Here is a 16,041-nt window from a genome sequence, read left to right on the forward strand (position 1 = left end):
GTTATAAATATTGCAACATGTAAGGGCAAAGGTAATGTATATACAAATTCCAATCTATTTCACCAAAAAGCTATATCCAGCTGACGATGAGAACCGCCACAAACTCGATCAAAGGTTGACTGAAGGCGTTCGAACTACAACCCAAACGTCCGACTAAACCACGCTGAAACCGCGAGGACACTTGTACGCACCGCATTGATCTCTTGTGTCCAATCAGCTTCGAGCAACCCACTTGTTTGAAAGGTCTGGTCGATCGGGGACTCGGATCTTGGTGGTGTTCCAGGGACAGGGTGTGTCGGAGTAGGTGATGGAGATGGAGATGAGGACTCCGCTTGCTGGAATTGCTCTGCATCGAGCATTTCCACGCTTTGGGATGATGATAAGAAGGAGGCGTAGTCGGGGAAAGGAATATCGGCTGGCTCATGGGAGGCAGGTTGAGGAGCAGGGACAGGAGATTCCTGTTGCTGTTGAACCTCGACGTCAACAGGAGAAGAAGCGAGGTTCGTCTCGGGTTCATAAGAGAACCAAGGATGAGCAAGAACCTTCTCTATACTTAATCTCTTGGCCGGATTATTCTCCGTCATAGCATAAAGCAGATCCTCGAACAACTCCCTTTCCTCATTAGGAAGAGGGTCATGGAATCCACCCTTCTTCTTACTCCTCCGGAGGAAATGGCCCACGCGAACCTTCACGAGCCTATTGATATGGCGCCTCCGGACCACCTCTTCATCTAGCCGCTTGTCATCCGTCGTATCCTCCTTGATGATATCCTGGACGTACCGCCAGCGCTCAACCCACTGCGACCAGAGCGGCTCGGGAAACCGACCCAGCTGCTTGACCATCATGTACATGTACTCATCTATCGACTGCTCCTGCATCTCGAACATCTTCTCGCCGAACCGAATCTGGTACATTGTTGCCGCGAGCGCGAAGATGTCGCTTGCTGTGCCGCATTCGTCGGCGAGGGCCAGCTCGGGGGGTGCAAAGTGCAATGGGATGCCTGTTCCTTTGGGCGGGTTGGATATTTGGAAGGACTCGCCAAAGTCGATCACGCAGAGTTTATCGCACTTGAACCTTTGCATGGAGATGTAGTCGAATTCGAGTGGTTTGACGATGTACTCGGGTAGAGAGGCGTGGGGGTTCGCGTCGTCTGAGATGAGGATGTCCTCGCAGTATGGCCAGTCGAGGATGTCGAGGACTTCTGTTTCCTCGAGGCCGTTTAGCCCGTCGAGGCGCAGGAGGAGATTCGATGGTCGGAAATCTATCACACAGTTAGCTAATATCCCCATTTTGTAGGTGGAAGGGAAGAAATGTACTTACCGCCATGGCACATTCCGTTCCGGTGCAAGGCAGCCATAGCCTTAGCAGCCTGCCGCGTAAGACTCCGCAGATACCTCTGAGGATCCGGGACAGTAGCCATAAGCTCCTTGACACAAGGCCCCGCAGCAGGATAAACAAAGCACTGATGAACGCCATTCGGCCCATCAATGCGGAACTCATCGATGGGCAAAACACAGTACTCTGCAATCACAGCATCCGTCTTCGCAAGCTCCTTCAGCCGCCGAATATTTTCAAGCTCCCTGCTATCCTTGCCCGACAGGCGCGCCTGGATGATCTTGACGGCTACGTACTCCGATATCTCGGTGTCCAGCCTGCGACAGAGCCAGACGTTCGCGAACCCACCTGTGCCCAGCTTGTGAATTACCCGGTATTGCTCGCGAGGGCCGATATGGTCGCCTAGTAGGGTTGGGTGATGCATGCCGTGCAGGTAGGACCAGGGTTCTTCGGCGCCTGGAATCCTGTGTGCGAGACCGTAGCCTTGGTCCCATCCGTATTTCTCGTCGTAGACTTTGCACACGCGTGGGTCGGTTGCTGGCTCTGGTGGCGACGTTTGGGTATGTGTGTCCGCTACATTGTTGGCGGAACTGGATGTTGAAGGGGTTTGATTGCCGTTTGGCTCGTAAGAGTGTTGTGTAGACATGATTTCTAGAAATCGGTACTGGGATTTCTGAGTGAGTAATAGACTAGGAACGTACAATCGGGACTATCAGGAACGGAAGAGACTGGTACTTATATAGTAGTTGAGTTTGGAAATTGGTGAATTTGGGGGTTTCATCGGCTTTTGTCTGGATGGTTCTTTGTCTAAGTTCTAACAACGATGCGTTCCAAACTACTCACGCTAAAAATAATACCTCTAAGAAAATAGAGGGTGAAAGACCGAAGATAACCAGTCTGAACGAATGATGATAGTTTAGTACGATTTCTAGCATCCACTACCGTAGAAGATTTGACAGGTGCGTTGGGTCATATGAGTACGTTTAGATATCTTATGGGGCATGACTAAACTATTTAGACGTCCATACTGTTGCATTGACGCGCCGGCTATCGAATATGCACTTTCATACAGCCAAGGACACCAGGGCAGTCTCTTTGTCGTTCGTGGAGCAAGTTATGAGCGGTTGTGGAAGGATTTAGGGCTTGATTCCTGCTCATTATCCAGGCCCTTCATGCGGAACACGCGGTAAAAAGCCAAAACCCTCGAGGGAATCGGTTGAGTATCAGACAATGGGAGTCAACCCTCTAGGAGACTGTTCAAAGCATCTCTAAGGGCCTTGAGGAAGGCAGTCTTTGATCGCATGCTCTTATAGACCGTTTGTTGGAAACCGCGGTATAGTCAGTTGCTCATTTGTCCTCACGTAATTCAAAGCAATGCAACATATATATAAAATCATAGGGGAATCCAAATTTGGGGTCAGAGTATCTAAGCCAGGACTTCCTACGATATACCCTTTACAAAAGATTATCACGCATACCACACGACCCAGCCCTATACCGCAGTACCTGACATCTTGCACAATCATGCCCGGACTAACCACCATTACAGAGGAGGCAAGACCCCAATATGACCTCGAAGAAGGCGAATTCGTCGAATCAGACCTTGAAGAAGGCGAAATCCGCGAGGTGAAGCCCAAGGAAGCAAACCTGCTGAAACCATCCGTCAGAGCTAACAAGGAGGGCTCATGGTACCCCAGCCGCCCTACAAGCCCCAATCCCAAAGCAAGGTACGATCCCTATCGCGGCCGCAGCCACGGTGACAGGGACTGGACCAGGACCAGGAATAAAAACACGAATACAAGCTCGAACGTTAGGAACCTGGATACTTGGTGGCGCGGTGGGGAGCAGAGGGCGGCGCCTAGTGAGTTTATCCCCACGCGGACCCGAACATTCGTTACCTTTGCGGATAATACTGTTGGGTCTTCTAGGCTGGGGGATTGGCTTGAGAAGAAGAAGATGACTGTGTCGGGGTACGCGAGAATGGTTGATAAGCTGCGCACGTTTCCATACCGGCGAGCAGTTGGTGCGGGGACGAATGAGGATCCAAGGGTATGCTTTTTTCAATCCAATTTATTTTGATTCAATGAATAATAACTTTACTGACGACCTTTTAGATAATGTGGATGTGCAACGCGAACCTGAACCCAGAAGGCCGAGCCGAAGCAATCGAGCGTATCTGCCGCAACGCATGTAAAGAGAAAGGAGTAACCAAGATTTGGATTCGGTAAGTTCACGAGCAAGGCTGGTTTGGTTCCGAAAGCAAAAAGTGACAACGACTAACTCGATTCCCGCGATTACAGAAAAGAAGACCACAGAACAACACGCACCTTTGCGGTGACACGCACGGGAGCCAAAGAGGTCGAGAAGACGGTGTCTATGGATGACCCGCATTTCACCGTATACATGGGAGACGGCAGTGAGTATCTCTACGAAGGTCATATCTACGTTGGCTACAATGGACCCTTTGGTGTCCCCACTCACATTGCAGAGACCAGCGAGAGAAAGTTCATGCATCCTGGTCATGAAGAGGCCATTTCTTTGCTTGATAGGTCAGCGCTCCGCGAGAAGGCCATGCGCATGGGTGTTATTTAGGAGATGCGTAAGATTGTATGCCTGGGAATTATAATCCCGCTGGCGTATGTGAGTTGGGTTGTGTTTGTCTGTGTTTATCTTGTCTAGAGCTTGGCTGGATCAATTTTAAATACCCCGGCTGTGATGAGCGACTATGCTGTTGGGATATCACCATTTTCACGAGTAATATATCGCCTTCCGATACCCGCCGGGCGGGCAGAGGGTTATGCGTTATTCTATCGAATAGTCTTAGAGATAGCAGGTTCCAAAACCTGATAAATCTATTTTTATTCACGTAAAGGCTTCTCTGTCATTGGTAGTTCCTTGCTGGAAGGTATTCCGAGGTCGATTGTGCAGGAAGGGGTTCAATCTTACAGCCCTAGCTTTTCCCTTGTTGACCGTCAAATATAGATGCCTATAAGAGGTTCGCAGGCTCAACCAAGCAAGAATTCGTCAACCGCATGTCTGATGCCGCTCCCAAGGGACTGAGGAGGGGATACAAATACGGCTACCGTGCTTTTCTCAAAACCTAGGTAGAAGTCAGGCTGGGAGATGGATTAAGGTCAGTATGTGGATTTACGCCAATGACCTCTGTAGGGGCTTGTGGTCCATTGAATTCCAGCACCTGCGGCTTATCGTTGCAGCTCGATGATCAATGTCTGGATTCAGGGTCTAATGGTTAATCTGCGGCTCACACGACCTGAAGAGAAAACGTAAGTTGGATTAGTACTTTTTGATTATTTCCTGCTAGTTATCCATGGTCATGCAAGATGTCATCATCGCGGTTACACAACTTATTATTGCGCTTTTTCATGGAATGTTCAAATTACCGTCTGTGATTCCGATGATGTCGGCATCCCTAGGAATTATCCCATTATCAATGTCTCTGCTATTTACTGGATGACTTATCGGCTTCAAGCTAGTGTTTGAATAACTCCACTATGTTCGTCGGAAAGTCAACTACGTAGGTTCAAGTAGCTCAGGATCTTCAAGCCCATGCTAGGACAATAAGCTGACAGGATTTGGCTGGATACTCGGAATTGGATGAAGACTTACGCATTTGCATAATGCTTGGGGTGTAGTTACACCCGGGCTTGCTAAGAAGGCCAGTGACACTACCGGTAATATCAGTCGCAATCTGAGACCTTATTCCGGGCACCGTGCCCGGGATAAGGATCGCGAGATACTGCCTGTTTCGACCACCTACCCATCTTGGCTAGCCTCGCTCCGCGAGGGTTCATCCACGTGTTTGTTTACGATCCTCTTTAAATGCCTTCATGCTTTGAATTCCGTACATAGAGTACCAGATAGATTAATTCAAGTCTTCTAATTGGCTCGCCGTCTTAATTAACACCTCAGGCCGCCTTGACAACAACCTCTGACTTTCACTTGCAGGATTTATGCAATACGACCTTTGCCTGCAAGGCACATCCTTTAGGGATTAAACTTCTAGATTAGGCCTAGCGTAGAACTGGGTTAAAGGCGAGATGGCGCCTACTTAGAGGGTCGCTGAAGAAAGCAGGTCTTCAGCAATTCATTCTAATATAGACTCGCGATTAAATACTATGTTCCTATTGGTTCCTCCTGGTCACCTGATCCATCATATGGGTTACTTAGCAGTTAGTAGACGCCTCTTACAGCTGGCCAACCTTGTACAAGGGACTAACTATTCTTAATGTATAAGTAGCTTGTGTCGCGGTCTCCGCGTACAGTTGTCGATTGTTGTTGATGCCTTAGGCACTAGGGTATCATGTGATTCATCATGTGACCCACAACGTAAATAGCTGTCGGTGGCCATCATCCTCACCACCATGTTTTGTATTCTCGTCGCCGGTTGCCATAGTATTGAATATCATTATTTCAGACTTATGAATGAACCATTTGTCATAGCTTGCCCTAGCTAATGGTGAACTTTAGGGAGCACCAATAGTTATAGACCTTATACCAGCGATTGGTGAAGCAGAAAATCCATTTAATCTAGACCCTAAGAAGGGGGAGGAGGGCGAGGAGGGCAACCCAATTGTCCTTTAATGTACATATGTAATGAAGTTCTTTCTGCTGGCAGAATACCAGCGCTTACACAAAGAAACGTTATTGCCCTTTTGTTCGAACAGTATGCCGTACCCCACACCCGCGACCCTGGTCTGCCTTAGGCACCGCTTCCTAAACGGTGAGAAACTGCCTGCTGCCTTCACCTTTGTCTCACTTTTGGTCTTTCATACTTGGTGATCTTCCTCCCTGATTCAAGGCTGTCGTTTCCATTATAGCAGAGTGCTTAATGTTTTTATCTTCCAGCCGTCCGAATCAACACCTGTTGCTATCCTGCCAATGACGCAGGCTTGTACACCAAAGCCGCTCCTGGACTTTGTTCGCGCTCGGCGTGATCTTCTAGATCACCCTATAATGTGGACTTTGAAGCATCTGGAATTGCTGGGATGCCACTTTGGCAATCTTGAGGCGTACGTTCTCTCAGAGTGTGCGCGGAAGGATCCCAAGAGTGCTGGTGATGCTGAAGCACTAGCCTGTCGTCTGTTTCCCAACGTGAAGCTCTGTTCTCTCTGCAGACTTGTGTTAGGCAAGGGGCGGAAATTCGCACGCGCTTGGTATGAGGCCCAACCATTATACGTAGTATGTACTAATATCTCTAGCCACGGCTCCCAATTCCACTTCCAAGCCCGGCCCATCCACACCCCATCCTATATGACCTTTTATCGTCGTAAACCCCCACGGGACAATAGCTCGCCGCCGCTGGTCGGCTACATACATTATACCTCCATCAATGGAGCCCGCATAGACCGTTGCGAGGGTCTTGCCCGGGCAAGCAGAGTACCTGGTCGGCGTAAAGAACTCATCGATCTTACAACCCCAAAGGACTGGACTGCAGATCCTTACTTCCTTTTTATACTGCTGGCTCTTGCGCAGCGTCAACGCGCTCTTAGACTCAGATCCCCTCGACCAGAGCCAGGAGCTCTCTTTGTTGTACGCTCATCCGCCTGCTCGTCTTCTGGCCGATACTATGCTAACCCATACTTATGTTCTCACCAGTCCCGTCTTCTCGTGTCGCACGGTTGGAATAAGGAATCAATACTCTTATGCGAAGCCGCGATCGCCACTGATATCCTTGACGCGCTCGCAAATTTGAAGAGCGCCGCAATACCTATAACGTGGCCTACGATTCATCGGAAGATGATTCCTTACAAGCCTTATGATACCTTTGCCAGTCGCCTTAGGCGGGAACTAGTGGCACCCAGTCTATCGAATTCCCCCGCACATGTGAATGATGCCACCAGCTACGAAACAAAACGACGTCAAGAAATGGACGGTGGGGACGACGACGGTGGTCCACGGAAGATTGAGCGAATATCAGGCACATGAATTGATGAGTGGGCGCGAACGGGCGTAGAAGATTGTTTGGAGCAAGGAGCGACCGAGTCTTTCGGAATACTGTAATCATGTCAGGGTTGAGGATCTCCTGGGCTGGTGGAATTGTGAATACTTTTAGCGTGTTTTTCGTGCTGAGGCGGAACTGGCAGGATTGGTGGCCAGTTTCACCGCCAAGCTTATAATATTACTCTTTTCGTCAAAATCCAAATACCATATAAAATAGATATAAAATAATAGATAAATCAAGGTAAGAAGCCATGGAATTCCTTCCAACATGAACGATCGCTTTTTCCAGGACAGAGGGGGATCTCGCAGGAGAGGCATCTCCAGGCAGAATTATATGCCTTTGATGCTTTACCTCCACTGCAGAGATTGCTATTCATAAAAAGGTAGATAGCAACAGGACTATTTCTAAACTAGCCAGAAGGGCGGAGACGCTAAACAGGATAATAGCCAGTTCAGGGCCACGGTGGCCTCCTATTATTCCCCAAAATCGACCGGCAATTTGGACGATATTATGGATGACATAGGCTCCCAGTCGAACCGCTTCTCCCCGCCAGCCGTCGCGGAACTGAAAGGTCTAGAACGTATTGCACACACTGAGCAGGAGCTTCTTCGTTCGCGACAACTTGAACCAGCTGGAAAGCGCGAAGACGCCATTGAGGTTTCGCTGGGTCTGATGGGCACCCTTCTGGAATAAATGGACACGGTTCAATTCCAGCACGCGGCCAATCTCATTTTGCAGGGCGAAGGCTTAAAGTCCGAGGAGGAAGTATCGAGGTTCGACCCTCTTCTTATCATGCGAATGGCAGAATATGGAATCAACGATCAACCGACCGCTGACCTTTGCCTGTGTATATCCCATTCCTAATGAAAATTTTTGACCGTGATATGGAGGCTTCTAGAGATACCTCTGATGTAGACTTAGATCATGCCCTGTCTCTGTGCGCGAGGAGCAAGCATTGGCTTGAGACACTAGTTGATGCCTACTTTAGCGAAGAGACCAAAACTTTGCTAATGCCAAAAACCGATGCATTGCACCTTTTTTTTGAAATGGAATGGAAGATATGGCCCTTCCATGAAGCTCCCGATGCCAATGACATTACTGCTTGATAAAATATCGCGAGGGTTTGCAGCAAGGACCCAGTCCTAGCATAACTTGTCCACCTGAGATGGGCATTTTACAAGATCTTTATATTGTCTTTAATACTTAATGTATTTGTAGGGATGGAGAAACTGGGGTATATTGGTCGAAAGATGGTTGATGGCGAACAGCGTTTGTTCTTGGTAAGCCCGGTTGAAAAGAACCCGTGACTGCCTTATGGATGGATGATAGCTGGCAATGCAGCCGGATCATGCCTCTACTTTGTGGTATGGTGCTCATGAACGAAGCGGAAACGGCGGGGACCCGGATGACTCTAGCAGCACATCTACCGTCGTTGCAGTAATTTGTCAGACGGACTATGATGAGTAAGTTACTTGTGGTCTACCTCTTAAGTCTTGCAATGGCAGACTAGCCACCGTCAGAGTGTGAGTGTTGACTATGCCGTTGAATGCCACCCATTATGCCGAGTTATCGTACTGCTGACCGGGCAGAGGGTTACATGCTGTTATACCGAGTAGTGCTAGAGGTAGAAGCGTTCTTTGGTTGAACCGTAGGTCTTCCGTCATGAAAGAATGCCGGTTCCAGTGGGCACGGAGGGGTGTATCCCCTGTTCCACAAGCCATACAACCATTGGTTTTTCTTGTCGATCAAATGTAGGCTCTTGCAAAGTATTGGCAGGCTCTCATCAAGCAAAAATGCGTCAAACGGATGTCCGATTCCGATCTCAAGTCAAACGCTAGAAGTGAGAGAGATGGAATGAGGTCAGTATGTAGATCTCCGCCAGTGACCCCTGTAGGGGCCATTGGTCTATTGCCCGAATTCCAGGGTTCCAGCACCTGTGGTTTGTTGTTACACATGGCTCAATGATCAATGTCCTAATTCAGGGTCTGATGCTTGATTTGCAGTTTATTTGTCCATAGCACTCACATGACCTGGCGAGAAAAGGTATCCTGGATGAATGCTTTACACTCATCTCCTTCTCATCATCAACGTCAATGCAGGATGCCATCATTAGCGTTACACGACTCATTATCGCGCATTTCGAGGAATGCTCAGATCGCAATCTGTCATCCCCATGATGTCACCATCGTTATTGCAGCACCCAGCTCCATGAGATATAGTCATGTTTTTTGTGCCGCGAGAATGTGGTCCGGGATACCCGGGCGTGTCGACAGTGGTCCCAGTTTTCTAGCATAATTGTCGAGCAAGCAGGATAGTGCACTTTCAGACATGTGTCAAAACCAGCGACGTATAAGTATATAGCCAGAGTCCCCCCAATTCCCGAAATTTGGCAGCTTAAACACAGAGACTCAACTCACTCCAGAACTTCTATTAACGTCTCGAAAATGTACTTCTCCAACATCCTCACCCTGGCGCTGTCATTCTGCAGCATATCCTTTGCGGCATCAACACCAGAAAATCAGCCGCGTATTCGTGAACAGTACGAAGTCCAACTCAACGCCACAATCGCCCAAGTGGATGTCGCAGACTCAGCAGCCACCGCGTACCTCGCCGGCGCAGGCGAACTCAAGACGCTCGAAGAGCGCGTAAAGACGACAATCAACAATATCGGCACTCTCAGCGTGCCCCGGGGCGAGTCGGCGCTCATGCTAGGAGCGTCGTTCGATCATCTCGCCGCCGCTTATGAGACGCTTGTTGATGACCTTATTGCTTGCAAGGACGCGCTGACGGGGGATGGCCCAGCACGGGGGATTACAGTGTCCTTGGTCCAGCAGCAACGAGCGCTGGAAGGGTCTAGAATGTCACTCGAGTGGCAAGTTTAGGTGGAGAGGGAAAGAGTCAACAGTTGGGTTGATTGGGTTGTGGATGAGATTCAGAGGGGTCTTGATGAGCTTTTTCGATGATTCGAGCTGATTTTCGGCTTCTTGGGCTGATTGAGGAGGGGCGATTGGGTGGGTTCTGGGGTTCATTCTTCGTGGAGTATATGGGTGCTTTGAGATATCATGTCTGTATGTTATGGGTGCCTGGGGATTAGATGGCGAATACCTTATATCTAGCTACCTACCCACGGAGTACCTATGTAAGAGCCAGTCAGTATCGTCTATAGGTTTAGCGGTGAGCTCTAGAAAAAGCCAATCACCTCGATATGTCGTGCGTACACGGTGACATTAGACCTCCCGCGGCAGAGCCCTGGCAGTCCTTGGTAATTATCACCCTCATGTATGGGGAATAGCCCCGTCGATCCCGTGCGGTTCTTTGCACTTGGGCCTTGTACTCCTCGATCTCGAAAGATCGGCTCAAGCAGTGTCATCAGCCGAGGGCTGCCTGACTCCGCACTTAGTTTGCTAATCACAGACCTGGTATGCTCGGACCGTACCACGGATCGGCGTTGCAGATTGATTCTACAATCCGGGGTAGCCCTGTCCATGTGTTTTTTATTGGTGGACTTCTGATCTGCGGTAGTATCGACTCCATCTATTTTTACTAGCGTTGCGAGGCTTCAAGGATATCTCCCTGCATGCCAAGGAACGGTCTGAACTACGTATGTTTCTCCGTATCGGGCAATCTCTGCGATCGCCGGACGAGTGGCGCGATTGTGACACTCAGATTAATTGTCATATTAAACACTCCTAATAATACTCCTATGTGAGGACGAACCAAAGACCGAGGGAAAAAAAAAAAAAACACCTTAAACTACTCAAGAAAGCCCGGATGGGTCCGGGTCTCTGAGGTCAACCTGGGGGATGGAAGCCGGGACATTATGTGGGCACCAATGAAGTCTCTCAGTACCTGCAAAGGACAGTGTCCTGGTCGACCAGGTGTGGACAAAGTATAATTCGATAATCCTCTACTTATGGCGCATTGAAATCGTGGCAAAACCATGCTATTGTGCGATCAAACTGCGGGGGAAGTCAGGTCCTCCAGGGGTTCAGGGCGAGACTAACATCCCACTTACTCTACGGCCCAGGACTTTACTTTTGTACCACCGTGGAAACTATATACCCATGCCCATCACATGCGCAAATGCCTCGCTTTGCGTCTTGACACGAAGGTATGAAGGTATGACCGAGGCTACTTCCGCGCCTGGTTCTAATCACCATCGGAGCATAAATAGCAGGCACTCCCCACGGTCACTTCTCCCTAAAGCAACACACACTCAAACCAAAAGACCAATCGATTGAACTCACTGGAATCTCAAGATCTCCCATTTACCTTCAGAATGCACTTCGCAAACATCCTAACCCTATCCCTCGCAACCACCGCACTCGCGGCGCCCATCACCAAAACCAAGCGCGCCCTAGCAGACTACGAAGCCGTCTTCGACAACATAAGCTCCCAAGTCGCTGTCGTCTCTGACACCGTCGCATCCTATGTTAGCGGAAGCACAACCGGCGACGCTGTCCAAAGCGCCTCCAACGACCTGGTAACCGTGATAAACGACGGCGCAACAAGCGTCGCAACATTCGACGCCCTTTCCTCACTCGACGCACTAGCCCTCGTGAGACCAATCCAGGACCTCACAGCTGACGTTGGGGATCTCGTTGATGCAGTCATTGCTGCGGAACCGAATTTTGAGACTGATGGGTTGAGTGGCAATGTGCTTGCTTCTTTGCAGGCTCAGAAGGGCGCTGCTGAGGCGCTGAGGGATGCGGTTACGCCGAAGGTGCCGAGTGCGTTGCAGGAGATTGCGGCGGAACTTGCGGAGGGGATTGTTGCTGAGATTGAGAGGGGGATTGTGGCTTATTCTGATTAGGATGTATGGTTGATGGTGTGCGTTGGGAAGTGTGGAAGGGGTTGGCATGGTCGGTGATGGTCGCTTTAACCTGCTGCCCGGTGTGGATAATATGTGACCACGGTATCGAGAGGAGATACTGTCTTACCAGAACAGCACATCTGTTAGTTAACCTAAAGGCTCACCCTGTTTCTGAGATCGCCCTGGTTTCCCCGGGGATTATAAATACCATCTTATGTGGCAGACAAATATATCTTTGCCCCCGGAAATCCCGATAAAGGGCAAACCCCAACCAACTTGCTGAACATTTAAAAGCACGAGAGAAAATATAGAAGACAAATGTATGCAAAGAAGAAGTAGTCCATCCACATGGCAGACTACGATAACAAACTCCTAACCACAGCCGCGTAGGCCTTACCTAGGCCGCAAGAAGATTCCTCAAAACACCAGGCTGCGACTCCTCCAATCTTATGCCCAACTGCTCCCAGATATACTCCCGCCTCTTCACGCCCTCTAAACTATTAATGAAAGGCGCATATTCAAACAATCGTGCAGACCGAAAGTAGCCCCCATGGCTCTCCTGCCCACCAGAGGCGGCCTGAACAATCAATCGTGCCCCTTCCTCGGCGGACCGAGCGAACATTCCTTCAAACATTCTGAAGAAGAGTTTCACGCCCCCGGATAGTTCGCCTGGGAGGTTTGTCTTGCAGAAACACGGGTCGAGGGAGTTGATGACGATCGAGCTAGGGTTGTTATCTGTGCTCTTGGTGGAACACGGATCGACGAGGGTAGATAGTTTGATGATGCTGTGGAGGAGGAGGAGCTTTGAGAGGTTGTATCTATTACGCTTGTTAGCAAAAGTGGTCGTATACTGGGCTGCAAGGAAGGCATACTGATTCATCATATTGGGAATATGCTCCTTATCCGCAAACCACCCGAAGATGTCATCTCCATGCTCCTCGGGATACTGAGCGACATCATACAACGCAGAGCCGAGGAAGGTCATATGGGGCGTAGTCTGGTATGTTTCCGCTGTCTGTCTCAGCTTTGGCAGGAGTTGTGTCGCTAGCAGGAAATTGCCAATAACATTCACAGCAAGAGTTCTCTCAGTCCCATAAGAGACCTGGAAGTTGGTCGTCTGCATGCCGGCGTTGTTGATGACCACGTCTAGTCTGTGTAGTTTGTTTACCCTGCCCACAAACTCCCGGATAGACGAAGGCGACTCGATATCCACTTGCCAGACTTCGAGGATGTCCTTGGAACATTGTAAAGCAGATTCAATCTCGAGCTTAGTCTTATCGCCTTTGGAAATGCTGCGACAACCAAGGATGACCTTCTCTGCGCCGAGACGGACAAAGTGCTGAGCTGCTTCTTTACCTAGTCCTGAGCTGGCCCCAGTGATTAGGATAGTTTTTCCAGCAAAAGATGTTGCTGGCTTGGGGATGCGGAGGAAAAGCTGGGTATAGAAGAAGTTGGCTAGGGAAGGCATTTGGGCAGATGAGACGCTAACAACGAAAAGTATAGACAGCTGAAATTGCTCACATAGCAGTCTTTATATAATATCGACGTACGGACTTTGTTCGCGTAAGTCCAGGAGAAGTATAACGCCGTCAAGTCCGCGGACTTAAGTCACGTGGGTGCATCCTTCGGCCCAATCCGGTAGGAACGACCCGGGGTCTCCGTCCACGTGACCTGGCTGTTCTTCTCTGAGCCCCCCTGTTACTACGTTTGACCATTGCACGCTGCTCTGCGATGGAAGGCTCAAGCTCGACTAAAGTCTCCAAGCCGATAAGGCGCAGTCGTATTCCGCTGTCATGTGAGGCTTGCCGCTCTAGAAAGTATGCACCCCGCTAAACCCGCCACTCCGGAGGCCCATTGCTGACGGGGTCAGGCTGAAATGCAACCGCGAGAAACCGTGCCAAAACTGCAGTGCTCGTGGAGAGACCTGTTATTTTAAGGGATCCGCTAATGGCGCACCACTAGCCCCCGCAAGGGATCAGAATGGGGAGGCTATGCGCCAACGGCTTGACCATCTGGAAGATATGGTTAAGACGTTAGTACAACAAAACCAGGAGATAGTATTTCCAAACGAGTCCCAAACCTCGTCTTCAGCGACATTAGACCCTGACCAAGGTCGAATGGGGATCACTTTCGTCGATAAGGCCCACTCCGTCTACAAGGCTACTCAAGACTGGCACGACGTCTTGCGAGAGGTTGGTGTTTGGTCCCACCAAGTCATCCTTCTCGCTGATAAATCCAGGTGAATAAATTAAAAGAAGCATGGAATGAGACCATGGATGAGGCAGATGCCATGTCGTCCCTGTCTAACTCGGTGGATGGGACAAGCTTGCTGTTCAATCAAGTCGACCGGGTGGATGTGCACACAATCTTGGACTCCTTGCCACCCAAGGCCGAGGTTGCTAAGCTCCTGAGCTGGTTCTTCGACCGAGCCAACTTTCCCATCGCGGTCCCTCGTAAGTTTCTAGAAATATGATTAGGACGAAAAACTCATTTTTGTCAGCTATTATCCACGAGAAAACATTCATGCGAGAGGTATGGCCCAAGCTTGTTCCACCGGTCTCTGCTAACTCATTTAGTACGAGGACCATTGGAAAAATCCAACAGAGACGGGTATCATATGGGTTGGGTTGCTTTTCTCCATTCTCGGTGTCACAATGCTCGCGTCGCAGTTTGGCGGCATGCAGTTCGAAGGAACTGCCGAGGAACGTTTTCATACCTACAGACAACGCGCAGCCCAATGCCTATTGATGGGTGATATTGCAAAATGTCTCCCATATACTATTGAAACACTTCGCCTGAATGCGACCGCTGAGTTGAATCGCAAAGATGACAATGGTCGTGGCCTTTGGATCATGACTGGAGTGCTCGTAAGGGCTGCTGTGAACATGGGATATCACCGCGATCCCGACCATACGCCATCTCTCTCCATGCTACAAGCAGAGTATCGACGGCGTGTTTGGCTGTCTGTCGTGAGCATGGATGAGGTCGCTTCATTTCTATCAGGGTTTCCTTGCATGACGTCGGCCCTCAATTCTGACACGAAAGAACCTCGCAGTGTCCACGACTGGGAGCTAGACAGCGAGACCTCTGTACTTCCACCTTCTAGACCACCCCCCGAGTCTACACCAGCAACATATCTCATTGTCAAAGGACGTCTTTTCCATGCCCTTGGGAAGATTATAGATTTCATCAATGGCCCCAACCCCGACGATTACGGCAGGGTAGTGGAAATTGACCGGCTACTTTACGAGACCTGGTCGCATATTCCACCGCATATAAAGCTGGAAGTCCGACAGGTGGAGAGAATTCATCTCAAAAGTCCAGCAGATCATTCCAACATTCAACTGGTGTGCATGTACCATCACGGCGTATGTCGTCTGCATCGGAGGTTCATTCGTAGAGCCGACAGCATTTCGCGCGCTCGAGTCATTGCGTCCTCTTTGGAATTGATAAAATACCAGCGCTTACTTCAACCATCATGGTACGCATTTTCTCGAACTCGCCAGATGCTCGCACCTGCGGCCATGGCCTTAATGCTTGAACTGGAAACCCGACGACGGCTGCCAGGTTCGCAGTCGATGTTTTCAACATCGCATCTGTTGGAGGCGCTCAGGAGCGCTGTTGGCTACTGGGCAAACGCGTTGAGCTCATGTGATGAGGCTGCAAAGATATATCGACTCTTGGACGAGATGCTACGGGCCTACGAAGCAGCAGACGAGATAACCCCCAAACACTCCGTGGTCTTCCAACCAGGCAGCATTGAACTACCTGATAGAGACTTTTCATTGGTTCTTGCAGAAAAGGACATCGACTGGGTTAGTTGGTTTGCATCTTGGTGGCTGCATCGCTGACATTGAGTAGGCCTGGTGGGATGACATTGTCGGGGGGTCAGGGCTTTGGGACTAAGACAAGCGCTACATTTGATATACTG

The 16,041-nt window shown here is 49.7% G+C and overlaps 7 protein-coding genes across 7 annotated transcripts; 5 read left to right on the top strand and 2 right to left on the bottom strand.

Annotated features, from left to right (window-relative positions):
• Positions 1 to 134: 134 nt before the first annotated feature.
• On the bottom strand, positions 135 to 1,981 carry BDV14DRAFT_202384 (kinase-like domain-containing protein; the record flags this gene model as incomplete). Its single annotated transcript, XM_073774022.1, has 2 exons — positions 135 to 1,261; positions 1,321 to 1,981. The coding sequence occupies 2 exons, from the start codon at positions 1,979 to 1,981 to the stop codon at positions 135 to 137; spliced, it is 1,788 nt and encodes a 595-aa protein (XP_073625905.1).
• Positions 1,982 to 2,859: 878 nt separating this feature from the next.
• On the top strand, positions 2,860 to 3,927 carry BDV14DRAFT_202385 (uncharacterized protein; the record flags this gene model as incomplete). The annotated part of the gene is made up of 3 exons (XM_073774023.1): positions 2,860 to 3,384; positions 3,450 to 3,559; positions 3,636 to 3,927. The coding sequence occupies 3 exons, from the start codon at positions 2,860 to 2,862 to the stop codon at positions 3,925 to 3,927; spliced, it is 927 nt and encodes a 308-aa protein (XP_073625906.1).
• A 2,307-nt stretch (positions 3,928 to 6,234) lies between these two features.
• On the top strand, positions 6,235 to 7,281 carry BDV14DRAFT_202386 (uncharacterized protein; the record flags this gene model as incomplete). The annotated part of the gene is made up of 3 exons (XM_073774024.1): positions 6,235 to 6,509; positions 6,555 to 6,885; positions 6,952 to 7,281. The coding sequence occupies 3 exons, from the start codon at positions 6,235 to 6,237 to the stop codon at positions 7,279 to 7,281; spliced, it is 936 nt and encodes a 311-aa protein (XP_073625907.1).
• Positions 7,282 to 9,741: 2,460 nt separating this feature from the next.
• On the top strand, positions 9,742 to 10,179 carry BDV14DRAFT_202387 (uncharacterized protein; the record flags this gene model as incomplete). The annotated part of the gene is made up of 1 exon (XM_073774025.1): positions 9,742 to 10,179. The coding sequence occupies one exon, from the start codon at positions 9,742 to 9,744 to the stop codon at positions 10,177 to 10,179; it is 438 nt and encodes a 145-aa protein (XP_073625908.1).
• Positions 10,180 to 11,576: 1,397 nt separating this feature from the next.
• On the top strand, positions 11,577 to 12,110 carry BDV14DRAFT_202388 (cell wall mannoprotein 1 family protein; the record flags this gene model as incomplete). The annotated part of the gene is made up of 1 exon (XM_073774026.1): positions 11,577 to 12,110. The coding sequence occupies one exon, from the start codon at positions 11,577 to 11,579 to the stop codon at positions 12,108 to 12,110; it is 534 nt and encodes a 177-aa protein (XP_073625909.1).
• Positions 12,111 to 12,375: 265 nt separating this feature from the next.
• BDV14DRAFT_210253 (NAD(P)-binding protein) lies at positions 12,376 to 13,591 on the bottom strand. Its single transcript, XM_073775852.1, has 2 exons — positions 12,983 to 13,591; positions 12,376 to 12,928 (listed from the first exon to the last, which is right to left on the bottom strand). Exons 1-2 carry the CDS (start codon positions 13,576 to 13,578, stop codon positions 12,508 to 12,510), a joined length of 1,017 nt encoding a protein of 338 aa, XP_073625910.1. The 5' UTR covers positions 13,579 to 13,591; the 3' UTR covers positions 12,376 to 12,507.
• A 250-nt stretch (positions 13,592 to 13,841) lies between these two features.
• BDV14DRAFT_202390 (Zn(II)2Cys6 transcription factor) lies at positions 13,842 to 16,016 on the top strand (the record flags this gene model as incomplete). The annotated part of the gene is made up of 6 exons (XM_073774027.1): positions 13,842 to 13,927; positions 13,981 to 14,302; positions 14,350 to 14,563; positions 14,611 to 14,642; positions 14,687 to 15,925; positions 15,972 to 16,016. 6 exons carry the CDS (start codon positions 13,842 to 13,844, stop codon positions 16,014 to 16,016), a joined length of 1,938 nt encoding a protein of 645 aa, XP_073625911.1.
• Positions 16,017 to 16,041: the final 25 nt, after the last annotated feature.

This window comes from Aspergillus stella-maris (genome assembly GCF_047715825.1).
Source record: "Aspergillus stella-maris strain CBS 113639 unplaced genomic scaffold BDV14scaffold_46, whole genome shotgun sequence".
Classification (NCBI taxonomy): domain Eukaryota; kingdom Fungi; phylum Ascomycota; class Eurotiomycetes; order Eurotiales; family Aspergillaceae; genus Aspergillus; species Aspergillus stella-maris.

What these genes read in the sequence shown, in the direction of transcription:
- BDV14DRAFT_210253 (XM_073775852.1), bottom strand. Translation starts at nt 13,578, where the DNA reads ATGCCTTCCCTAGCCAACTTCTTCTATACCCAGCTTTTCCTCCGCATC. An exon ending in ATTCCCAATATGATGAATCA is followed by an intron (nt 12,929 to 12,982) that starts GTATGCCTTCCT and finishes CAAGCGTAATAG; the next exon opens with ATACAACCTCTCAAAGCTCC.